The 24151-nt window shown below is 49.2% G+C and overlaps 8 protein-coding genes across 8 annotated transcripts; 5 read left to right on the top strand and 3 right to left on the bottom strand.

Annotated features, from left to right (window-relative positions):
* Positions 1 to 384: 384 nt before the first annotated feature.
* F5B22DRAFT_611608 (cyanate hydratase) lies at positions 385 to 1640 on the top strand. The gene is made up of 4 exons (XM_047975292.1): positions 385 to 573; positions 627 to 1036; positions 1093 to 1122; positions 1183 to 1640. Exons 1-4 carry the CDS (start codon positions 547 to 549, stop codon positions 1202 to 1204), a joined length of 489 nt encoding a protein of 162 aa, XP_047829750.1. The 5' UTR covers positions 385 to 546; the 3' UTR covers positions 1205 to 1640.
* On the top strand, positions 1014 to 1640 carry F5B22DRAFT_611607 (uncharacterized protein). Its single transcript, XM_047975291.1, has one exon. The coding sequence runs from the start codon at positions 1257 to 1259 to the stop codon at positions 1488 to 1490; it is 234 nt and encodes a 77-aa protein (XP_047829751.1). The 5' UTR covers positions 1014 to 1256; the 3' UTR covers positions 1491 to 1640.
* Positions 1641 to 2856: 1216 nt separating this feature from the next.
* Positions 2857 to 4345, bottom strand: F5B22DRAFT_243464 (uncharacterized protein). Its single transcript, XM_047969948.1, has one exon. It carries the CDS (start codon positions 4238 to 4240, stop codon positions 3188 to 3190), a length of 1053 nt encoding a protein of 350 aa, XP_047829749.1. The 5' UTR covers positions 4241 to 4345; the 3' UTR covers positions 2857 to 3187.
* An 853-nt stretch (positions 4346 to 5198) lies between these two features.
* F5B22DRAFT_243399 (uncharacterized protein) lies at positions 5199 to 12014 on the top strand. Its single transcript, XM_047969947.1, has 7 exons — positions 5199 to 5565; positions 5623 to 5842; positions 5902 to 5941; positions 6026 to 6271; positions 6380 to 6736; positions 6808 to 9460; positions 9511 to 12014. Exons 1-7 carry the CDS (start codon positions 5435 to 5437, stop codon positions 11720 to 11722), a joined length of 5859 nt encoding a protein of 1952 aa, XP_047829748.1. The 5' UTR covers positions 5199 to 5434; the 3' UTR covers positions 11723 to 12014.
* F5B22DRAFT_611599 (eukaryotic rRNA processing protein EBP2-domain-containing protein) lies at positions 12009 to 13856 on the top strand. The gene is made up of 2 exons (XM_047975290.1): positions 12009 to 13096; positions 13262 to 13856. The coding sequence occupies exons 1-2, from the start codon at positions 12109 to 12111 to the stop codon at positions 13594 to 13596; spliced, it is 1323 nt and encodes a 440-aa protein (XP_047829747.1). The 5' UTR covers positions 12009 to 12108; the 3' UTR covers positions 13597 to 13856.
* Positions 13857 to 13863: 7 nt separating this feature from the next.
* F5B22DRAFT_240997 (Spb1 C-terminal domain-containing protein) lies at positions 13864 to 17425 on the bottom strand. The gene is made up of 7 exons (XM_047969941.1): positions 16729 to 17425; positions 16511 to 16675; positions 15939 to 16452; positions 14580 to 15790; positions 14297 to 14518; positions 14147 to 14181; positions 13864 to 14029 (listed from the first exon to the last, which is right to left on the bottom strand). The coding sequence occupies exons 1-7, from the start codon at positions 17011 to 17013 to the stop codon at positions 13981 to 13983; spliced, it is 2481 nt and encodes an 826-aa protein (XP_047829746.1). The 5' UTR covers positions 17014 to 17425; the 3' UTR covers positions 13864 to 13980.
* F5B22DRAFT_240996 (WD40-repeat-containing domain protein) lies at positions 17426 to 20546 on the top strand. Its single transcript, XM_047969940.1, has one exon. It carries the CDS (start codon positions 17838 to 17840, stop codon positions 20007 to 20009), a length of 2172 nt encoding a protein of 723 aa, XP_047829745.1. The 5' UTR covers positions 17426 to 17837; the 3' UTR covers positions 20010 to 20546.
* A 936-nt stretch (positions 20547 to 21482) lies between these two features.
* On the bottom strand, positions 21483 to 22439 carry F5B22DRAFT_647750 (14-3-3 domain-containing protein; the record flags this gene model as incomplete). Its single annotated transcript, XM_047978921.1, has 1 exon — positions 21483 to 22439. The coding sequence occupies one exon, from the start codon at positions 22437 to 22439 to the stop codon at positions 21483 to 21485; it is 957 nt and encodes a 318-aa protein (XP_047829744.1).
* Between the last annotated feature and the right edge of the window lie 1712 nt (positions 22440 to 24151).

The raw sequence follows: 24151 nt of genomic DNA, 5'->3' as shown, positions 1-24151 counted from the left end.
ATCTGTTCTTCTTTGTCCAATTCCGAAGATGAACTACCTAGGTAGAACGGAGGCGAAAGAGGGTCTCCGAGTGAAGCCCGTGCTGATTACTTTTTGTCCAATCTTTCTTCGCCCATCGTGGAAGCTTCGGAGATTTGGGTGAGTAGATTTGGGACGACACCTACATATATCGGCTCCAATGCTTGTGAGGGAAGAATAGGATCCCGGACACGGCGCCTTGTCCGTCGCATACCGTTTCCGCGGCCTTTGGTCCTTTTATAATCCTAATGCTCTCGATTCTCTATAACGCCGAGTTGCCGGTTTTTCCCCGCAAGCCAATCTACTTGCCGTCCGCGCGCGGGGTTGTTGTAGGTGCTTGTTAGTCTAGTTTAAGTAGTGTTGTTCCTGTAGACCGGTGTCGTGGATCTCATAGAGTCCCAAGGTGAAATATATAAACTTCTTTTTTTAACATTGACTTATAGATCGCACTTGCATCTCAGTTTACTCATATTGACCAACCTATAAAAGTCCCTGTCAAGCCCCTGTCTGACATATAATCTCACCAAGATGGCCGACCGTGTTGCTACTCTCGACGTGAGTCGCATTTGTTAAGAGCATTAATGTTCCTCTACTGATGTCCCTCGCAGTCCTCTATCGCCGACCGATTACCGGCCTACTCAAAGCCTCTGTTTGAGGCCAAAGCCAACAAGAAGCTGACCTTTGAGGCAATCGCCAAGGAGCTCGGTCGTGGCGAGGTTGCCGTGGCCGCCATCTTCTACGGACAGGCTCAGGCTTCCCCCGAAGATGTCGGCAAACTCTCAAACCTGCTAGGTGTCCCTAAAGAGGCCCTAGAGGCCTCAATGGGGGGCTTCCCCGACCGTGGCCGCTCTGGACCGATGCCCCCTGTAGAGCCCCTGATATATCGGTTGTACGAGGTTGTACAGAACTACGGATACGCGTTCAAGGCTATTATGAACGAGAAGTTCGGTGACGGCATCATGAGTGCCATTGCGTTCTCGTCTAAGGTTGATAAGGAGGTGGACAGTGATGGCGTTACGTAAGTAGCTTTATACGTGGTCCATGTGAGGTGAGGCTAGTCTAACACATATACAGATGGGTGAACATCACACTCAGGGGCAAGTGGTAAGTGAACTCAGACTTGGGTACGCTACTATTTCTAGTCCTTAGCTAACATCGGAATAGGCTCCCTTACAGCCGATTCTAAAAGCACCGCGGTCTGCGAGGAACTTCTATATGTACTGGCGTTCTAGGGACGAATGGCTGGTGGTTTTATAGATAGCCTATTAACGAATGTATTATTTCTTTTGAATCATGTCACCCATGCATATTCGTCCTCGTGTATAGCTCTCAGTAACGACCCTACTGCGGCGAATATCTTAAAGCTCACTGTCTACTTTAAATGTATCGCCCAAGAAGGTCTCATACTAAAACATAACTTTACCAGAAAATTCTACATTCAGGGGCGGATTCTAGACCAATGGCCGCACTGAAACTGGTCTAGCGAAGCATTTTCTACTTGGATTATATAGGATCAAAGTGAACATATCATTACTTTGCATCAGTAGGACCTAGGAATTCGATTCTCCCGTTGGCTAAAAACCCCTTTTGCCTTTTCTCTTATATCTTTCCGTATACCCTCCATTGTGTTAGATTCGTATATATCTTCCGTGTTACCGCCAATGTCTGATTTATTCTTGTCACTAGACTTAAGCTAAGCGCTGGCCCGCGGTCTCGTGTGTTCAGGCGCATACACGGTTAAACACTTTACCAACCAAGCTACAGACTGAACATATCCAACAAAATATTTCTGAAGGTTGACATTTTATACACAGAAGAGCGACAAGCCAGAACCGGCAAGCACTGGCACAACTGCAGTTCGAAAAACAAATTGCTGAATGATGCTATATATTGCCAATTAGCTTTATGCCTGCCGAGTTCGTACAGCCCAGCGAAGCCTAATCATAGCTACCCAGCGTAAACATGGTGAGTTTAGCTAGGCGCCGAGAGTACGACCATCTTGTTGGTTGAAATGATACATAAAGGCGAATCCAACAATTTCATGATATGGAAAGGACAGCACAAGGAGTCAAATGACACTAAACTTTGCGACGAAAGTCGATAAATTGCGATTTTGATCTCTATACGTATTCATCCTGGTCAGAGTTGACCATCCCTCTCCATCCCGCGGGACGCACTCACAACACTAGCCTTCAGTAAGACCCTTCGCGCTTATTGACCGCGTAACCAAAAGCTCACGTCAACGCCGGCCTGACATCCTCGAAAAGCACCAAGCTCCTCAACGGAACCAAGCTCAATACTATCGCTCATATGAACCGCCTCGATCAGATTCACAACATCCCCGTTCCCAATAGACGTCGGCGAGGTGTACTTGACGAACAACGCGCAGGTTGCATGTCCATGGAGCACGTGCCAGCCGTCGTCATCGTCGGCGTCTGTGGTAGCCTTCAGCACCCACATGCCGTTATTTGCGGCGGCCCATGCGCCGATCTCGAGACAATCTTCCATGTCCGCCGGATGCGCGAGTTTGCCCGTGTGGTGTTCCACTGCTGAGCATTTGGCGAATACCCCTTGCTCTGGAGTAGCGGGTGCGAAGGGGGCTGGTTCAAGGATCTTGAAAGCCGTGAGCGGCGAGAGCCGTTAGGGGTATCGGGAGAAAAGCATGAAGTTTCATGTTGATTTGGGTCAACGTCTTGTATTAGATACAATTGTGCCGAACAGTGGGTTCTCTGATGTGAATAGGTAGGTAAATCGTAGGAGAATAACTAGGTAGAAAGGAAATATGATGAGTCGGTAAATGTAGATTGTGATACCAGAATATCCAAAAGAAAAGGCCGCTAAGACCCCAACAGGGCGGTTGTGACTGCTTTATATGTACGTGTAATTGAGTTTGCTTTAAAAGGAAACTGGAGCACCATCGCGCATTCCTCGTTGTTTGCTAGGACCACCTCAGGTTGATATTAAGGAGCAAATGAGCCCCGTATTAGTACGACGAAGCAAGTTCTTTGGTGTAACTTCTGCAGTCGAGTTGCCATTCCATAGTGATGCCAGGTGGGCCAATCAATCTCTAGGATGTTATAGAGTGATAGTAGGCACGAGTCTCCCTTGAGAGATGTCACGATATTTTGGTCATCTGCCCATTGGAAGGATGATAATCATCGAAGTAATATCAAACCTCGTCTGGTGACTTCGAGCGAGACACCTCACGTTCCCTGAACGAGGCAGTCGGTGTCTTGCCGGATTTGTTTCTCCAGTGTGGTTCCACGCCCATCTCCCTGAACCGTCTCTCCTCGTATTTCTTCGTCACAAGCCAGTTGCTCGTGAACATAATCAAGATGACGACGAAGATGCCAAAGCCTGCTATGACAGGCGCAATGATGCTGAATACGGTGAACCCGTAACTGAAGTTCACGAATGCTCTGCTCTCCAGCAGCTGATCCACGCCTAGTCCCACTTGGAGAGATGACAAGACGAGCACAACGTAACCTAGCAACGTGGCCAATATGGCGAAGTTGTCTGCGATGAGGTCTCTGTAGTCCGAATGGCTTGTCACCTTCGAGTAGCCCCGGAAGATCGAGCCTTTGAATCGATAGACTAGGTTCAGCCGATCGAGGCGAAGTTCGCCGTACCAGTATCTTGGATTCGCCGTGGCCATGTCATGGTTCTGTAGCACCTCCTTAGCTAGGCACTTCCACCCAGCCCATGTAACAGAATCAGGGATCAAGCCTTTGTCTCGGGCGAGACGAAAGTCACTCTCGTATGCAATTAATGCAATATACGAGAAGAGGAAGCCTCGTGCACATTGCGCTAGATTCGCATCTTTCAAGATATATAACGCCCAAAATTCGGGATCTAGGAGCCATGACGGCAGAGGTTTCAGAAATATGCGTTTACTCGACCATAGGAGATGGAGCTCAGGGTTCTCTGTAATAACAATATCTCTAGATAGCGAAATTTGATGATGTAGCGGACGAGGGGGCATGGGGCGACCACATATCCATAGCCAGTCTTGTACCGCGTTTATTTTGTTGACGAGAAGCTCATCGGCGAGGAATTCTGTGTCCGCTTGTGGCACGATGATATGGTCTTTCCGCGTACGGTGCGCTGCCGGTAGATAGCATGTGCCATCTTGCACCTCCCCTTGCTCTGTAATATCTTCGAGCACGCGCGTAGTGAACGGTGGACGGAGTTGATCCATTATAGGAATATTAGATGAATGCATTAAAACAAGCTCGAAAAAGCAGCGGCTCTTGGTCAAGTCTCGAAGACAGCCGATAGATTACAAAGCATAGATACTTGACAGTTCGGTCTTCATGTCTATATTAAGGTCTGAAGGACTTCAGGATTCATATATTCTACATTGGGTATCACGACCCTTGTTAGGGCTGAATGGCTCCGAGCGAATAGTACACTACTGTACGAACCCACCGCCACCCCATGCCTGCTACGCTACGTTTGGTCAGCGTCTTGATGTAGGTACTATGCAATTTCCTGGCTATTTTTGGCTCATTATGTATTAGGTAATTAAGCTAAGCTGACAGCGTCGTATCAGTCTCTTCCCACTGGTTGTGCCAAGACCAACGATGGCGACAGCAGCACGCGGTTCGAGTATGACATGAGAACGTGGTGGCCTTGTATGGCTTCAAGATGAGCAACAATATTTCCATTATCCATGATTTTATAGAAAGTCTCTGAACTCAGTATAGGTAGTGCTGTATCAAATGGACGATCTTCGGATTATGAAGCAGATTCTGGGCTTCTTTTTCGAGTTGAAGGATTCGGCCCTAAGGGGCTGCCTAACGCATTCTAGAATCGAATACATACAATCCATGCAAAGCCGACCCAAGAGCATGGCCCACCCGTCTGCATCTCAGTCTTTGTCGCGGACTCTACCGAGATTGGGACTGGTGGTAGTGAACCACGCCTTACTTGCTAAGACCTAGCCTTATTGTACACCTGCCAGGATTTACACGATACACTATTCTTGACTTGGTTTACCACGTCGAGTGTTCTGTAGGCAGCATGAGAGATTCTTGCAGCTTGTTTGATTACACAGCACACGATATTACAGGCTGCATAGTATACGAAAGCTGCAAGGTGCTACTGTAAGGAACCGTATAACTGAGACGGCTTGGACCCTCAGGAGTGCGGTAAACCATGTAAAAGACATGGCGGCAAGGGTGAGTTGCAGGGGATTGAAGTTGGGGGCTGGACCATTGCTGGATGGTTATAGTGCACTGTGAGCATGGACAACTAGGATGACCTAGACCGTCTAGGTAAATAATGTATCTCACCATACATTAGCTAGTAGCGTAGAGGCCAGTAGCTCATTTCAACATACATAACGCATCATGTCCTCACGCGATCGAAGCCTGCTTGAATACCTGAGCTTGTTTGCGGGTGAATCACCATCACTATGTCTCTCCAGCGCTCTGCGACGCGGAAAGCCGGTTCTGGCCCCGCGAGGGAGAAGAAGGATTACAGTATTGCTGAACAAGCTATGAAAAAACTGTATCCTCTCGACAATAATGTGGTACCCGAGATAGAGTAAGAGCGCTCCGTTTTAAAGTCATAGTCTAATAGCTCTAACAAAGGTGTCTGCAGCATCGTGCTCGTCCCTGGGTTGGGCGCTCACCCAGAGGATAGCTGGAAATCCGAGAGCACACAGTTTAACTGGACTACCGAGGCGCTTGTTAGAGACTTTCCCAAGTCGCGAGTGCTTCTGTACAAGTATCAATCGGCCTGGCAAGGTTCACTGAAAGTTAAGCAATTTATGGCCAATATTGCCATGGGGATGCTCATAAGTCTTCACAGTGAGCGGAAAGTAGGCTACATCCACACTTATGATGTTGGGACGTGGTTTTGCTGATAGAGTGATCTTAGAAATGCCAAAGGCGACCTATTGTTTTTATTGGCCACAGCAGTGAGTGACACTCTGAGATGAAGGAAAAAGAAGAATACAAGGATGGCAGACTCGACCGATGGTTACTAACTTTGAGGGCTCTAGTGGGTGGTCTAGTAATAGCCAAAGCAATCACACTCGCCGACCAGCGAAAGGATAAGTTTCCAGTTATGTTCGAGGCCATCGCGGGCGCGGTTTTCTTCGGAACACCATTTGGGGGTGCACCAGCAGCATCAGCAGCGGCAATGTACGCGTATGCTGCCGAAAAGATTGGCCAAGCCACATCTTCAAAGTTGCTGGACTTGATGAAAGAAGGAGATGAGGGCTTACGCGAGCTGAAGCACGAGTTTAGTGAGTAATTCCTATTTCTACTTCTTTTCATTCAGACCATGTCAACAGTCTGAAGGAATCCTGTTCCGATATGCCTATAAGAACGACTGCTTATTATGCATTTTACAGTGCGCCTCGTGGGGAAAATAAGTCCAAAGATTGAGCTTTTCTGTTTCTACGAGGAAAAACCCACCGATTTCTCTAAAATCGCAGGCTTGCCCGCTCTTTTTGGCCTTACGAAAGCCATGATTCCAAAACAGTACGCTGATTTCGTCAGCCGAGACTCGGCAACATTGCCCGGTGTTGATGAACTAGGTCTCGCGTGTAATCATCGAGACCTGGTCAAATTTGATGGACATAAAGACACAAGATGGAGCCAGTTTGTCCGTGATCCGCTCAGGAGGTTGATACATGGCGCCCAACTGACAGTAAAAAACCGCTTAAATTCAATCCGCGATGTTGATCAGGACATGATCAACAAAATCAGTGAGTAATCTTCAGTCCAGTTCTAAGCCTCTGTCAATCAACGCGGCAGCTACTGACCTCAGATATCACAGTGGGAACCCTTGAAGGTGCCCAGGTTCAGAGGAAGCGCAATACACTTCGCCAGACTTTTGCGCCATCGTCATGGATCACTACAGAGACGGAGTACATACAATGGTTAGCCGAAGACCAGAAGGCGCCGGAAACAGAACAGACTCGGAACAGAGATTGTATCTGGATTCGGGGCCCCGAAGGGAGAGGCAAAACAAGTGCTTCTATGGCTGCCGTTGAAGAAATCGAAACCCGAGTGATCAACAATGAACAAAATGCTAGTGAAGACCCTGTCCTCCTTGCGTACTTCTTCTGCGACACGACGCCAGATTATAACACTGCCGAAGATATCCTGAAAAGTCTCATCAAGCAGTTGATCAGCCAGCAAGTGACGCTGGCTCCTTACGCTAAACAGTTCCTAAAGAAGACAACGAATGAGGGCTCAAAGTCGCAACAAGCTCGGGTGGCCGTAGAAAACCTGTGGCAGACGCTCCAGGATATGCTGATGGATGAGTTCATCGGTCGAAAAGTCATATTTGTACTAAACAACATCCACTGCTTGCCGGAAGACTCGGACTCAACAATCAAACTGATGAATTATCTTAATGCCGAAACAAAGAGTGTCAACAGCGACGATGCGAAACGGGTTCCCACGAGGTGGTTTATAACCAGCAGAGAGGCGCATAACGTAGAGCAAGCACTGAAGACGGACAGTGTTCGACTCGTCGATCTCGAGGATGAGAAGTACGGGGACCAAGTGCAGAATGCGCTGAGGAAGCATGCTAAACAGAAAGTGACACTGCTTGAGCAAGATAAGAAGTACAACAAGGCACTGGCTTACTTTGCCAGCAGTTTGATCGGAAGGCGAGCACAGAATACGCAGTGGATTGACATTACCTGCGTCCAGCTTCGGGAGTTGCCGGAGACGCCTAGCGACCTACCCGTTCGCCGTGCTCTGGAAACCATACCGCAAGATTTGAAGAGTTTACTCAACAAATCGTGGCAACGAGTCTTTACCTCGAGCGAGGCTGAAGCGGAGAAGATTGAGGAAATGCTTCGTGCTCTTGTCCTCACATATGAAGATCCGAGCGCTGCCGAACTGGGTGTCCTTGCTGGGCTAGGCTCGAGCGAGGAGGAGAAAGCTGAGCTTCACGGGTTGATAGAGAAGTGCAAACCACTACTGACGATTAAAAACGATGATAAGGTCGGTTTCATGAACAGCGTCGTCAAAGGCCATTTGCTTGAGAATGCCAAAGAACTCTTGGGACTTTCACAAGAAGAGATTAAGTGGCAGCATGGTGTCCTTGCTCTCCGTTCTTTCTCTCACGTGAAGGAATGCTACAAGGAAGTCGTATCTGAGCAACCTGCAGAATCTGCGCAGCCCGAAAATGCGAATGGTGATGCACAAGAAGCAACTGATGTGCATAATGAGGATCAACAGAATGGGGGTGAACATAATGCCGAGAATGAAGATAATAGCGAGGACGACGACGATGATGATTCAGGGGAAGATAGCGAAGATGAGGGAGATGATGACGACGAAGAAGATGATGATGATGATGAAGAAGAGGAGGAGGAGGAGGAGGAGGAAGAAGAAGAGGAAGAGCCTGGCGATTTGCTAGCTTTACCTTATATGATCAAGCACTGGCTAAGGCACGCCTCTAAGGCAACGCAAGAAATTGCCGAGGATTTGAGTCTAGAAGTGGATTTTTGGAAGGCCGACTCAAACATTCGTCGCGGGTGGCTGAAGGACTACTGCAGATTAATGCCTACTTTCGACGATTTCGATCCGACAACACTCACGGGCTTGCATGTTGCCGCGTCCTTGGGCTTCAGGCAGCTCGTCGCAGCACTCATTCGCAATGGCGATGCTGACAAGTCTGAAATTAAAGTTCGCGACTCTCTAATTAACACCCCGCTCCATTTCGCAGCTTACTTCGGGCGGCCCAAAATCGTCGAGGAACTTCTGAACCGAGGTGCCCCTATCGACGACGCAATTGAAATTAACGAGCAAACGCCGTTGCATATGGCTGCTTTCGGCGGCCACGTCGAGGTAATGCGGAAACTCGTCTTGAGAGGGGCAAACCCAAATGCCTCCGCTGTTGAGGTTGGGCCTGTGGTCAACGCAGCAATCTGTTCCGGAAACCGAGCCGCCGTCGAATTGCTGGTTGAGCAGGGCGTTTCATTGACCGTGGATCAAGACGACATTGACCCCCCATTAGCCCTGGCGGCATTACTATCTGACGCTTCCATGTTCGAATACTTGATCCAGCAATACGCAGATAAGTTGCCTGCTGTAGAGTACTCCAAGGCGCTGGTGAAGGCGGCGGAGGCAGGAAAGACGGAGGTAATTAACAAGCTCTTCGAGTTTGAGCACGATGGACCTTTCTTTCAAAAAGCGCTCGACGCTGCCGTCGATGAGTGGAATTGGGATATCGTTACAACACTCCTCCAGAGACGCCCTGGTCTGGACTGCAACGGATTGTTTTTAACAGCTGCAACGTGTTCCGAGCCACAAGATAAGATGCTCGATATTGCTTGGGACTACGCAAACGGATCGATCACACCTCAAACACTCAATGAAGCGCTTTATGAGGCTACTGATAGAGAGAAGGATACAACAGTGGAACTACTGCTGAACAAATTTCACGTGAACCCGAATGCAACTGGTGAAGAGTGAGTCATCCTCGTAAACCCTTTTTTTTTAGCCCAGCTAACATTTCAAGATACGGAAACGCATTGACAGCAGCGGCTTATGATGGCACTATGCACATTGTAGAGATGCTCCTGGATGGGGGGGCTAACGTCAACGCACCAGAGGGTTATGCTATTCAAGCTGCTGCGAAGCAGGGTCACTATGATGTGGTTCAGGAGCTTCTCAAGCGCGGTGCTGATGTTAACGCCTTCACGAAAAATGAGAATTTTACCGAAGGAACTGCGCTACAAGGTGCCATCGAAGCGTGCCAGACCGAGATCGTCAGACTTTTGCTCGAGTCTGGAGCCGATCCCAACCATGGTTCTGGAGAATGCGCACCACCGATTATCGCTGCCGCAAGAAGTGCCGAAGTAGAAATTCTTGATGTACTCATCAAGGCGAAACCCAAAATAGACGTCATTGGAGGGCCCGATTCCTCGACACCGTTGATTAACGCTGCTGGTTATATGCCTGTATCCTCGATTGAACAGCTCCTCGATGCAGGTGCTGATATCAACCTTGCTGACAATGACGGCGATACTGCACTTATTATTGCTGCAGCCCGAGGCGATACGGAAGCAGTCAAATGTCTGCTGGAACATGGTGCTGATATCATGCAGTGTAGCCCACGGTATGGCAATGCGCTCCAGGCAGCGTTAAACGCAGGTGATATGGACTGCTTGAGATTGTTAGTGAACCACACTACATTATTGTTCGACGCTCTCAAAAAGTCGATAGACGCAGGCAATCCGACTGTAACCAGCGTTATCCGATCTGCAACGAGCACCAACCAGGGCCTCATTTACGATGATGCACCTCAAGCTAGCACACAGCACTTGAGCCGACCCGAAGTCAATGGGGACATGCATACGTCTGGAACAAGGTCGATTGATCAGCATGACACTGGAGATAACGCCAATGATTCTCATGGCGGACCATCGAGGGGCATAGATAACAACGACGCGGGAAGCATTAGTAGTAATCATAATGACGAGGGAAATGGAGAGGCCCCAGCACCTGAGGATCACGACGACGTTGAGAATGATTTGACAGGTGCCGACAACGATGATGACAACGCACAAGATGAGGAACCACTTAGCGATACAGACGATTTCCACAGCGAGGGCGCTACCGCGGTTCCTACTGATGACGATGCTACTGATGTTGCATCGTCGATCAACGAAGATCGAGACGAAGCAGACGAGGACTCTGAGGCACAAGGCGACCATGGTATCCCAGATGCTATCTCTCAACTGTCGAGCGAGCTTCAATCTGCGCTGGGGAATCAAATCTCGCTCTTTCACCAATACCATGTATCTAAAGATGAGGACACACCGCAAGACGATCACGAAGCCACGACTTCGACAAGGGTCCTCCAGGATCAAGACGCGAGGAGGCTGGTAGGCCGGGAGTCACCAGTAATAGCAGGCGAGTCGCCAGCAGAGCCAGTCGAACTCCCTAGCCAAAGCTTTATCAGGAGAAAGCCTTCGCCGTTAGATTCACGACAGGAACGGACAGCTTCTCCGAAGACAGTGGACACTGGGTATCAACCACCTCCGATGAATGGTGATTACGAGGCTCCTACGCCCACAGCTGCGTATCCATCAGCCCAAAACGGGACACAATACCACCACCAAGTCCCAGCCCCGACATCGTCTACACTCGCCATGGTGCAGCAAGTGCCGGCGTCACTATCCGTACCATATCAGGGCGCCTACGGGCAGTCGTATCAGTCTACCCAACCCTTGCAAACGGCCCCCGTACCCATATCAAGCTATCCTCAGCAACAGCAGCAGCAGCAGCAACAACAACAACAACAGCAACAACAGCAGCCAACGCAATTCCAGGCACAGTCCCTCTACGATGGCTCACAATATGGGGCATCGGACGCGCGCTATGCTAGCCAGCAACAGACCTATGCAGCCTACCATCCGAGCATGTACCAGCAACAGCAACAGCAACAGCAACAGCAACAGCAGCAAGTTGCGTACACACCTGAGCAGATCCAGGCATACCAGAGCCAGGCCTACGAAGAGCGATATCGAGATTACTACGCCAGCCTCAAGACAGCACAACAACAGCAACAGATACAGCAGCAACAGCAGCAAGCGAATGAGCAGGAGATGTGGGACAGTGAACGGCCGACGCTCAAGACACAGCGCTCGTCGTTCTTCACGGGCGGAGTGAAGAATACGCTTGGCAAGGTTGGAAACGGATTTTTAAATCGGAAGAATACTCCCTAAGTTAGGAAAAGAGGTCACGGCAGGAAAAGCGGATTGTTTAACACATGTAGTATATAGCTTTGGCTAATGGTTTGATATTGTAATTGGGAAATGCTGCCAGCTTCAAGAACTTGGAAATTGAGGGTAGAATAAATCAACACTTTAATGTACTTTTACATAAATCACAGTCGCGTGCTAGATGCAAGATTGGTAGGTAATGTGATTGGGTTAGAAAAGCGGGACGGAACCTAGCTGCGTGCAGTAGTCGATTTTATCTCTTATCGGGGCCCAAAAAATAGTTCTGGTCCCATGTTATCGCAAGCTTCGAGCAAAAAAAGTTCGAGTGATCCTAGGTAATTCTTGTACATCTCGTTTCTTCTAAATTGCCCATAACGCCCGAGTCAAGCATGGGTAGAAGCAAACTGAAGACTGCTCTCAAAGCAGAAAAGGGAATTGATATCAAGAAGTTGAAGGAGAAGAGGAGGCTAAAGGAACGAGCCAAACTCAAGACAAAGCGAACTGGTTCCCGCGGCGGGGCAAACAAGATCCCCGAGGACGACCAAGATGAGGAAGAGGATGACGAGGAAGATGACGATGAAGATGTTGAAGGTGGTGCCCTTGTAGCCGACAACGGCAGCGACGCCGAAGAAGACGATGACGACGAGAGCGCCGACGAGGAAGATGCGCCCGCCATCGACCTAGCAGCGTTAGACGAAAGCAGCGACGACTCCTCCGTTGACTTCGAGGAGAAAATAGAAAGGCCGAAGAAACCTAAACAGCAGCCGAAGGCAAACGATACAGCTTCCGCACCCAAGACCAGCAAAAAGCCCGCTGAAGACGAGGACGAAGACGAGGAGGAAGAGGATGAGGAAGATGACGAGATCGATTGGACAGACCTACCCGAAGAGGAGAGAGAAGATCTCGTCCCGCGCACACGGATTAACATCAACAACACAACCGGCCTCTTAGCCTCATTAAAGCGCTTCGCGATACCAACAGACGACAGCACGACCTTCGCTTCGCATCAGAGTCTGGCAAGCAAGGAGCCCACAGCAGACGTGATCGGCGAAGATCTGATGGATGACATCAAGCGGGAGCTCGCGTTCTACGCGCAAGCGCTCGACGCCGCGAAACGCGGCCGCGCCCTGCTCAAGGCCGAGGGCGTGCCCTTCTCGCGCCCCACCGACTACTTCGCCGAGATGGTCAAGGACGACGGCCACATGGAGAAGGTCAAGGCCAAGCTCGTTGAGGAGGCCTCCGCCAAGAAGGCTTCTGCCGAGGCCCGCAAGCTGCGCGACCTCAAGAAGTTCGGCAAGCAGGTCCAGGTCGCCAAGCTGCAGGAGCGGCAGAAGGAGAAGCGCGAGACGCTCGAGAAGATCAAGACGCTCAAGCGGAGTACGTATTCCCCATTTGACTTCATTTTCCCTTTACAGCTTTAGCTTTTCTACAAGTACCCCCTTGTATTCATATGCATACCCTTCTAACTATGAACACTCTCTCCGATCCTACGCCAAAGAAAACAATCGTGAAAACATAACTAACAGCCCTCCTCCCAACCAGAGCGATCAGAAACCGGCGGCGGCGACCTCGGCACACGCGAGGCAGACCTCTTCGACGTAGGCGTCGAAAACGAGTTAAAATCATATAACAACAACAACAACAACAACAAGGGCTCTTCTTCACAGCGCGGTGGGCCAGGCATGAAGCGACAGAAGAAGAACGAGAAGTTCGGCTTCGGCGGCAAGAAGAAGTACTCCAAGTCCGGCGACGCCGAGAGCTCGGGCGATCTCAGCGGCTTCAGCGCGAAGCGCATGAAGGGCGGCGCCAAGGGCAAGACGCCCAAGACGGCGCGTCTGGGTAAGAGTAGGCGGAAGGCTGGTGCTGCGAAGCGGTAATGATGTTTTGTAATTCTTGTTTGCTTCCATGCGAGGGTGTCGATGGGAATTAGTAAATAGAAGAATCGATGGCGTTTAAAAATCTTGGGGACCTTTAGGGTTCTACTGCGATATGGACCCGGGAAGCAAGGGGTTATTATTGTGAGACTCGTCGAAATCTCAGCATTTGTATCCAAGCATAGTTCTCCGCAAAGAGAGTCATACCATAATCAAATGGCAACCTACATCAAAGAGTCATCAAGAAAAGCTAGTTAAATCAATCTATCTCTACGTTTGTGATTAGGATGTCATCAAAAGTCATGGTAATCTTTGCAAAATCTCATTTTTATACTGTATTATTTTGTGGGGCGTCTTCTAAGAACCAAATGGCCCATAGATTTACCTCTACTTCCGCTTCGATATCCTCTTCAGCGCTCTCATTTCCTTTTTCATTCTGTAGATAGGAAATATTAGTAAACATGGTTCAACAATTATCATTTCAGCTACAAAGGGTTCAGGAGGCATTTTGCTCCAGAGGTAGGCTGGGGGATAAGAAATTTCGGGAACTTACCGAGCATCTACAATCTTATATCGTCCTTTCACGCCCTAGAGTTGGGGTATCAGCAAGTGTTCTAGAGCGCGAGTTCCAGAAATTCCACGCAACAGTAAGAAATGTTTCTGGTTTGACGCATGGAGAAATCAATGATCCGAGGATGCTCACCTTGGGTCGACCTTGAATACCACGATTGGCACCCCTAGCGACTACTACCTTCACCGACCGCTTAGGAGCCTTCTTCTTAGCTTTGCCGAGCAATTTCGCTATGCTCTCGGCCTTCTCCTTCTCTGTCATGCCCTCCTCATTGGCCAAAAGATCTGACTTCTTCTTCAACTTTTCGAGCCTTTGAGCGGTCTTGAACTTCTTTCTTGCTTGCGCTTCCCGCACCTAACATTAATATGTTAGCTTCAGACACTGGCAACCCTCGCTAATGGTGAGGGCATCTTACTTTCTTGATAGGTCTAGCGTTCAAGGCTCTCATCTTTTCCTTGATTGCCTGTGCCGCCTCCTTTGTGATGGGCTTTTGTTTCTTCTCGTTCCTAGCCTCGTCCTCCAAAAACCAATCTGGAAGTCCATCGCGGTCTCGGAATGCATACTTATCAAAGTTCTCATCGATTAAGTCCTGCTTGGTTTTCTGCCCACTCGCCAGCTGGCGGGCAAGCTCCATTGCTTCTGCGGTAACAATGTCGATACTGGGCTTACCATCTGGGCGACGTTGGTCATTCTTTTCCCAGTCATCATCCTCTTGATCTTCGTCTTCTTCCTCGTCAATGGTAGGAGAAATCTGTTCTTTTACTTTGTGTTTCGAAGCTTTCGTAGATGGCTTTTCGGATACTACAGGTTTGACCTCGGTTTTGCTCGCTACTAGTGCATCTTCCATATCTTCTTCTGCCAGGGACTCGGTGTCAGATTGCTCCAGACCTGGGATGTCCTTGAAGATATCCTGATCGAAAAATTTGGTAGCTCGTTTTGAGAGGCCTGCATCCTTTGACACACCATCAAGATCTGTGAGTAATCGCTGGGGAGCTTCATCATCCTCGTCATCATCAGAGCCATCGCTTTCTTCAACCATGTCGTCGTCGCTGGACTCCTGTTCATCAGCCGATACACCTTCCCACTCTCCATCTTCCTCCTGCTTTCGACGTTTTATCCTGGCTTCATAGTTTCGTCTCCTCTCCTGGTATGCGTCCCAATGCTGATCTAGTTCTCTTTCTAGGCGATCGTTCAGATCATCAGATTCGTCATCCGTGTCTCCAGAAGATCCGATTCCGCTGTCTTGATCTTTCTTCGGCCGTTCAGTCAAGATCGCCATACGACCTTTGGCAATTTGGCCAACGACCTTTTGTTTCTCGAGAGCTTTGAGCTGGAACATATCTGGTTGCACAGTGGCACTTTCTATACCGATATCCATGGGTGCCATCATGTTCATTTGAACCCTTTGAATATCTTTCGTTTTCTTTTCGTTTTGCTTTCGTTTCTCCCGCTTTCTCCTAGCGACATCTTTGTCTTTCAGAGCCTGCAAATCTTCCTGCAGCTTTAATTCCTCATCCATAGGCTGTACGTCTGCTTCTTCTTCTCCTTCTCCTTGTGAAGGGGTGGGTTGCGATTGTTTTTTAGTGGGAAGCCCAAATGCCTCGCGTGCTACTAGTCTCCATTTCACTGTAACTCAGAGTCAGTAATCAGAGTCTTTCAGATGATACCAACAAGGTTTCAGGAATTCTGCATGCTCTTGGGACATTTCGGCCCCCCGAAAGGAGAAGTTTGTCTCCGCGAATCGCTATGGCAAAAGGGTGATTGCAAGACTTACGAAGCTTCTTGAATTCAGATCTTCCTAGCACTTTCAGGTCCGAGCAATACTGTCTAATCTCTGTTGTAGTTGCAGGCATTTTTTGAAGGGCGGCTAGCGAGAGTGTAGGCTCGAGGGTTTCCAGTATGAGACGGTTGGTATTCGCTAAAATTGAAATAGGGTCTGTGGTTTCCACGAATTCGGACGCCAAAACCTCCCGATACAGAGTACCAGAGGCATAGTCGCCCTCCTCATAACCACCTCGCTTGCGTTTTTTGAGCTCGGGTTTGTAGACCTTTGCCTCATCTGTGTTCGCGGTGTCATTCAGATCGGCAAAAGCCGTTTTAGGATCCAAGAACCTAGGGTCCAAATGTTTAGGTGCCTTGAAGCCTCTGCATACGCAGAAAATTTCTGCACTAACGTTTCGGGAAGAGGGAGGCTTTGTCGTGTCGACTCGATCGAAAAGTTGATTGAAAATCCAGGTGAGCTGGTTAAACTGAGCTGAGCGAAATACCTTGGTGCAAAAGGTGCCACCCTAGTTATTATTAGCATGTAGTTTGATTTCATTTTAGTCTAATCCGTGATGACAGTACCTCGACAAGGAATTCACAAGCCAATTTCAAGGATTGCAGGGTGAGCTCTGCTTGATTAAAGGAATCCTGGATCCAGGCCGTTCCAACATTAGGCGCACCATCATGCAAAACCGTATCTGCTTTCCACGTCTTCAAATGTCTCCGAAGTTCAGCACGGCATTTGTCCTTTTTCCAAGAGTTAGTTCCATTCTGTCGTGGGCAAATAGGCGGCACCTTACAGTCGTGATATCACTTTGGAAGCTAATAACACCCGGAATCGGTTTTATTGGCGATAAATCTACACCAACAATCAAACTCCCTTTTGGCATTGCCTCCGCGGCCACTTGTAGCCATGACCCAGGAGCAGCGCAGAGATCGATTACGACCCTACTGGAACCCAGGAAGTCGTACTTTTTGTTAAGCTGGAGCAACTTGAAAGCAGCTCTGGCTCTATATCCCTTCTCCTTAGCGAGGCGATAGTACTTGTCAAGACGGCCTTTGCCGGTTTTCTTTTGGAAACCCATGATGAGAACTGGCAGGTCACCAAATGGCGAAAGGAGGAAATATGCCGCCTGGTTGTGAGCAACCCGTCCGAGAGGACCTCTCTAACAACGAGGCAAAGCCGCAAAATCGGCCCCCAGCTATTGGTGGGAAATTCAACTTCAAATGAGGAATGTCGTTGAGAACTGGTGATGCGACATGCTTGAGATAGCGGGTTGAGGACGAGCGAAGTTGAAAATTCCCAGACTTTTCGTTATCGATAGCGACGACCCCTGTGCGAGGCGCGGTGATCCCTGTCGAGCAGAAAGATCCATCGCCCCACATCCACGCCCCAGCACGCTCCAAGACGCCCCAAGATGCCCCAAGGCAGCGGCTAGCGGCTGGAGCAGCACTGGAGCACCCCCTGCGCACAGTGCTAGAGCGGTGCTGTCCAACGTCATAGCTCACTAATTCCAGCAGCCCATTGGACAGCCAGCGACCTCCCATGGTCGTGTAAAGTGTTCGCGTCTTTTCGCGCCGTGTTCAGTGCCACGCTCACTTTACACGCTCCGCCAGGTCAGACCCGCCCCAGGCCTTCCTCCTCTCCCCGCCACTCTCCGTGTATATTAGCATTCTCCATTGGCAATTGTGTGTTCCCTTAGCTTTCCTGTCAGATTCCCACTCATGAAAGATACTTGATCCCATTCTTTCAATCAAAAGGCGGGTGCTCTCTGGACTTGACGCACGTGGTGATATAATAGGTACAGTCTGGGCTTGGACGTTGTATGAAAGAGGCAGAGAGAGAGAGAGAGAAGGGAGAAGAGAGAGCGAGGACGGGTACAATAGGAAATACTATTGCACCAGCATCATGAATTCGCCAATATCTAACGAGAACTCACGCCTCCTTTCACCGCCAAGGCAGAGAAGCGGCAAAGAGCGAAAAGACCCGTCGATTACACCTAGGAAGTTCAAGCGGTTCTTTACACCTCGATCAAGAGTCCCTTCTCAACTCAGTCCAGCACGCAAGGCACTACGGGACCTCGGAGCATCCAACATCAATCAGCGGTATCAGACCCCGGCTCCGTCGAGCCCACTAAAGCCTCTCTTCGAAGAAGAGCCCCAGGACGAGGACCCGGAGCTTCCACCTAGTAGATTGTCGAAACGGCGGAAGATACAACATACCCCTGAATCATCACCAATTCGACCTTCACCTATCATCAAAGTTTCCCATAGCTTCGAAGCTGGCCTTCTCAGCCCCATCCGGTCCCTTAGTTCCAGCCAGGAAATCTGCGAGTCAGAGGACGAATACAGTGATGAAGATATCCCGACACCAACATACCCACCGAGGCGGCTGCGTCCTCTAGTTAACCGTGGTGTAGCTGGTCAGCTTGCACAGCGAGAACTTGGAGGTCTCCCCCGGGCCGGACATGCATATATGTCCTATCCCGCTGCCGACTGGAGAATTGATACCGCCAATTTCTATAGCCGCCCAGACGATTTTCATACTTGCACTAGCCACGAAGGACCTGGACAATGCATTCCTTTCTGTACTGCTACGTGTCACCGAAGCGGTATTATTGCGATTGGAGACGAAGAAGGCCGCGTACGGTTGCTCGATTCGTCGAGCAATTCTTCCGAACCTTTCAGCAACATTCACTTGTCGTTTACGGCACATACTAATGCCGTTATCGACCTCGACTTCTCGGACGATGATTTGTTGCTCGCTACCGCATCTGGAGATCAGACTGGTCAGGTCATTGATATGATGACGCAATCACCAGTTGCTTACCTCGGACAGCACACAGCTTCCCTCAAGCAGATACGTTTTCAACCTGGTCAATCGAACAGCAGCGTCTTAGCTACATCTTCCCGTGACGGTAGTGTCCAGATATGGGACTTGCGATGCAGTCGCCCCGTGCAGGACTTTCAAACTTCGGAAGCCCGGAATACAAATCTATCTTTCCGTGCACCTCCACCAAAACGTGGTTGTGCCATCAACAGCTTTTATCATGCACATGCACGTACGTCACGGCAGCTTCGGCAATCTCCATCGATAGGTCCAGGTGATACGCCTTCGCGTCGCGAGATACAAAGCCGCTCGAATGACGTATCAGTAACCACACTACAATTTCTACCTGCAGGACAAGAGCACCTCTTATTGACTGCATGTGAGGCGGATGCGTCTATCAAGTTGTGGGATATCCGATCTATTCACTCATCACGCCATAAAGTGCCCTCTCCTCTATCTGTGACGGCCCCTCCAGAGTCGCATAACCACTGGCGCCCATTTGGTATATCCTCCCTCGCACTTGGTACAGATGCCTCTAGACTCTATGCATTATGTAAAGATAACACTGTATATGCATACTCAACAGCCCATCTCATTTTGGGCCATGCACCGGAACTCTCGTGTCGGAACGGGGAGCCGCCTAGGCGGAGACACAATGCCGTCACACAGCAGGGTCTAGGCCCATTATATGGGTTCCGACATCCTTCGTTCCTTGCATCTAGCTTTTATATCAAATGTGCGGTCCGGCCCGCACAGGATGGCAGAAGCGAGCTTCTCGCGGTTGGAAGCAACGATAGCTGTGCAGTTTTGTTTCCAACCCAGGAGCGATATTTCCAGAGCGAGCTCTCAGACATGATGAGCAATCTAAGTCTCGACTCATCAACAATTGGCATAACGGCGGGTCCCACGTCCTCTACAAGCTCCAAGAGATCAGTAGACGGCGTTCGCAGACCCCTGTTCCGCACAAATAGCTCGACCAATCTCTCTGCGCGCCTAAAGGACACTATCCCCATCATCCGCATGGGCACCCCATTGGTGCGTGGACATGAACGTGAAGTCGGCTCCGTCGCGTGGACGAATGAGGGCAAACTTATCACCGTGGGCGACGACTACCATATAAGGTGCTGGAGCGAGGACCGCGAGCAAGCAGCGGACCTGCGCACCGGTGGCGAAACTGGTGGCAGGCGCTGGGCTTGCGGCTGGGCGGAGACTGGTGCTGATTGGGACATTGACGACGACGAGGAAGATTGAAATTGCTTCCCCGCAAAGTATCAAGAAAACTTGAAATTCGGCGTGGAATCGGTAAATGGTCAGGCGTTCTCGGGGATCAAACTAACTGCCCTTTCGAGTAATTGTTGGTTTTAAAAGCAAGCATTGCATTGCATTGCATAGGCGTATAGTAGGTAGCGAGTCTGCGTTTTGCTCTTGTCGGTTGATTGGTTGGTTTTGTCTAGGTATTCCCCTGGTGTCTGTCCATTGGCTTGTTTAAACCCCCTGTCTTTGTATCGGCCGGGATTTCCCTCTGTGGGTATATGGAAGATCGCATATGAGGATCTATAGAAGAGAGATGACGGTGTACGGGATAGAAGGCCGGCGAAGAGAGTTTCGACGAGGTCTATGTAGTGGCACTATACCCCCCCAATGAAAGTTGTGAATTAAACTTAATTGCTTGGGATCACACATCTTGTACACTGACTACCTAGTTTTGATATCTCCATGCATTTTTTAATACGTTGTCAAGTTGCGTCGAGTCTTAATTCTCATATTTAGGTTTCAATGGACGTTATACGCAGTGTCTTTATGAGATGATTGATTGGTATATTTATATTTACGCGAACCCTTTTTCATTGAATGCGTCAGCTCGGCAGAAGTTGCATCGCATCAGTTTTCTCGGTCTTTTGACAAAAGTTTGATTCTGAGCGTCATGTGTCTATTTATCTAAATTACCATGCCCCGATCACCAAAGGTACGCATTTGCGCATACTAGTATTGTGAAAGAATTGATCAACTTGCTCGCTAAGAAGCGGGTAATTTGGCTGGTGAGCAGATTGGATCGAGCAGGGCTGGGCTGATAAATACTTAGATAGATAAGTACCAATCACTAATTAAGTATGCAGGCACGTCCCATGAGCCTGAGCATGTTCTGTTTCCTGTTGCCTGCCTGCCGCTCAATTCAATTAAGGCCATGTAGGTATGTCTTCTAACAGAATAGTTGCTGCTAGTATTCTAAACCATAATCAAGGTTGACGCTCGGTGGGTATCATCGCGTAAGAGGAAATATGAGCTGCGATTATCGGCAGAAGGTCCTTAGGTAGAGGATCTGGTACAGATTGCTAATAGGGGTTTACCCTCAGCCCCAACTCAGTCCTATGTTTTGGGAAATCGATATGTTGGTATTGATATCAAGTAAGTTTTTGTTTTCCAAAGTCAAGCGCTATGCACGACCGCGAATTCTATGCCTTGGCCCAGGAACTCCGTTTATGCAAGATGAGTGATGAAGATATATCGTGTATGGTATGCTGTTGTACTGGGAGCAGAAAGTACCCCCTGATTCCTCCTCGCACGCTCAATCCATACCCCCGGCCAAAGTTAGTCATTGGTATTGCTATAGGGGTTGAGCGCAAGGAAGAGGTCACAGGTGAATGTATCCCTCAAAGATGGGGGCGAGCCTAGCCGCTGAAAAATCTAGTGCGAGGAGTACTTTCGTATTGGTCCTTTGTGGTGTCATATGAAATTGCCCATGCCAGCCCCAGGAATAGGGGCGGGAACAGGTATTGCCGGAGGCCCTGACCTTGAGGTAGTCGAAGGGCCTGTGTTCGGCCCACTACTCCGAGGTGGATTATCTGGCTCTAAGCCACGTTTCGTCATTTTCCCTAAAACAGTGACGAGATCACATGCATCTTGAAACATGTCGTCGTCCATGCCTTCTGAGGCATCATAGACTTCCGCAATGGTATCCTTTGCTAACTTGCGGCTGCCTGCCTCGTCGTGTAAGCACTCGTATAGAAAAGCCGCATACTCAGTCTTAACAGACAGTCGCAAAGAGTGCGATCCCCATAGAAGATTATCGGCTAGGGCTATGGCTTGCTTGAAGTACTCGTGAGCCGTAGGCCTATAGTCTACTGACGGCAGCAGAAATGCTCCAGCTGGTTCGGGAAGCTTTGGTCCAAAACCCGGTGGAGGTCCTACAGGACCTCCCTCTAGTGGGTGCGTCGGCTGTACGGATGATCGACCTGACTCAGAGATAGTGTCGTGTCTCTCGACCCCTTTACCTTTATCAAGTCGAGATGTTGGTGGAATACCTGGGATTGAAGTGTTGACGCCCATCGTAGATATGGAGGGGTTGTTATGAAAAAGCACAAAGATGTGGTAGAATGAAGCTCGAAGCTTGAACGCAAGTACCTTGAGCTCTCCGTGATCTCCAACCATCGGAAGTACATATTGTTCGAGCATGATAAGACCTTCCCGTGCAAGCCATACTATGTGGAAATACAACTCGAGTGATTCTGACGTCCGCGACGTATCCAGTTTGCGCTGCTTTCGTGCTTTCGCCGTCTGCTCCGTCAAGTTGATATGTAGACCTAATATCTTGAATAGCATAGATGCAAGGAGTGCATTGTTCGGTTCGACTTGTTTTGCCAAATTGCCGAGAAATTTGCGGTCTACCTCGGACGAAGCCATTGAGAATATCTAATCTTTCTACCGCTATTAGTCCCAGGTGCATAAGAATAAGTTCCAATGAGGTTTGGTCATTGAAGGGGGCCGTATAGAAAGCACGGAACTAGCATATGGCGCAGACTTGCAGTCGTCCAGATATGTTCAGCCTAAGGCAAACAGAGAAAAGTGACGTGGAGAAGGGTGATGTGACAAGATCGGAGCCGGTGCAATAAAGCAGGGACATCGCCAATTCCGTCGTGAGGAAATAACCATACCTGATTAAAGTTAGATCCTCCTCTGGCAGCATCAACTCCAGCACTGCGAGATTGTTGAGAGAAATCCCCCGGCGCAAATGTCTAGTGTTGAAATACAATGATGTTTGAACCGAGTCGCTTCTATTCCTGAAGCGAAATAATGACACAGGCCGGAATGTCACCTGTTAAGGAGATAGATAGTAGGTGTATCCGTGAGTGAAGCAATCAAGCCAGATGTATTGAACCCAGAGCGAGACGTGCGTGGGTATTCCTACAAGGAGCGTGAAAATTCGACCACGCAGATGCTACCACCGATACACAGGTTTGTGACGTCGCGTGGTGCTTGTAATTATACTAGGTTTTGCGAGGGCAACCCTGGAGAGGGTGAGTGCTCGACTAACGCCACAAAATGACAGACGTGTCAGAACCGGGCAATATTAAACATTCGAAATTACAAGCGCACTAGGATCGCACAAAGTTAGTTGCACATATTACTAGGGTATTATCTGCGATAACGCGCCAACAGCACCCGCTACTGGGTTGTACTGACCAATATGATACAAGAAGGGAAATCAAGGTTTTACAATTCAATTGAGGCTGAAGTAAAGCGGCCAATAATAAATTCAAAGGCCAGTATTTTCAGCGTAAACAGGGAACGCGGCAAGTGTGAGGTTGAGGCTGATGAGGGTGAATGAGAATCGGGGTAGAAACTCTTGCAAGGTCGCGAAGCATTTCGGCGTCCGTAGTTTAGAGAGGCGTGTGGTAGCGATATGAATACGGAGAGTATATAGAGCGACTCCACCAGAGGCGTCAGGGAACTGCCAGGATTGAAGGCGAGAAATCCCAAGCCAATCGCCGTCAAAACGGCTGTGACGCAGTAGGTTGAGGATTCGGAGATTGTGTGGAGTCGCCAAACACGAAGCGCGTGTTGTGGTGACTGAGGCGTTGTCAGGCCCGTGAGGCTTTGGTTATTCTTACAAAGCGGCCCTCAGAAGAGGCGCCGAGACTAGGAAAGTCCTACTTTCAGTATGAGTGAGATGCCGAGCAAGCAATTGATCTGGGAGCCATGTTCATACTCGGGCGTGGATGATGGAACGACGCGTCTTGCAAAACAGAAAGAAAATAAAGAAAATAAAGCGAGAATGGTACAACTGGGAATAGGGTACGTCAGCAGGCTCGGTGGTGTAAGCCTGTTGGATCTGGTATGTACTTTATGTATGTAGAGCTGTATGCAGGTCTCATGGCAGGCCGCATATGAGGCTACCTATACTACAGTAAGTAGGTATGATGAGACTATGAAGGAATGGGAATGGCAAAGAGTCTGTGGATCGGGTCCGGACACATGTATGTATCTAGCCTAATCCGAGGCAAACCCGGAGCCAGGCCGACACAGATACGTAGAAGTAGAAGGTGGGCTACTTTAACACGTGCTTGTGGCAGGATATGGCATTGGAAGTGATATATAACTGCAGAGCCGGACGA

Source organism: Xylaria bambusicola (assembly GCF_022495145.1).
Source record: "Xylaria bambusicola strain CBS 139988 unplaced genomic scaffold F5B22scaffold_28, whole genome shotgun sequence".
Taxonomy (NCBI): Eukaryota; Fungi; Ascomycota; class Sordariomycetes; order Xylariales; family Xylariaceae; genus Xylaria; species Xylaria bambusicola.
This window is presented reverse-complemented; position numbering and strand designations above follow the sequence as displayed.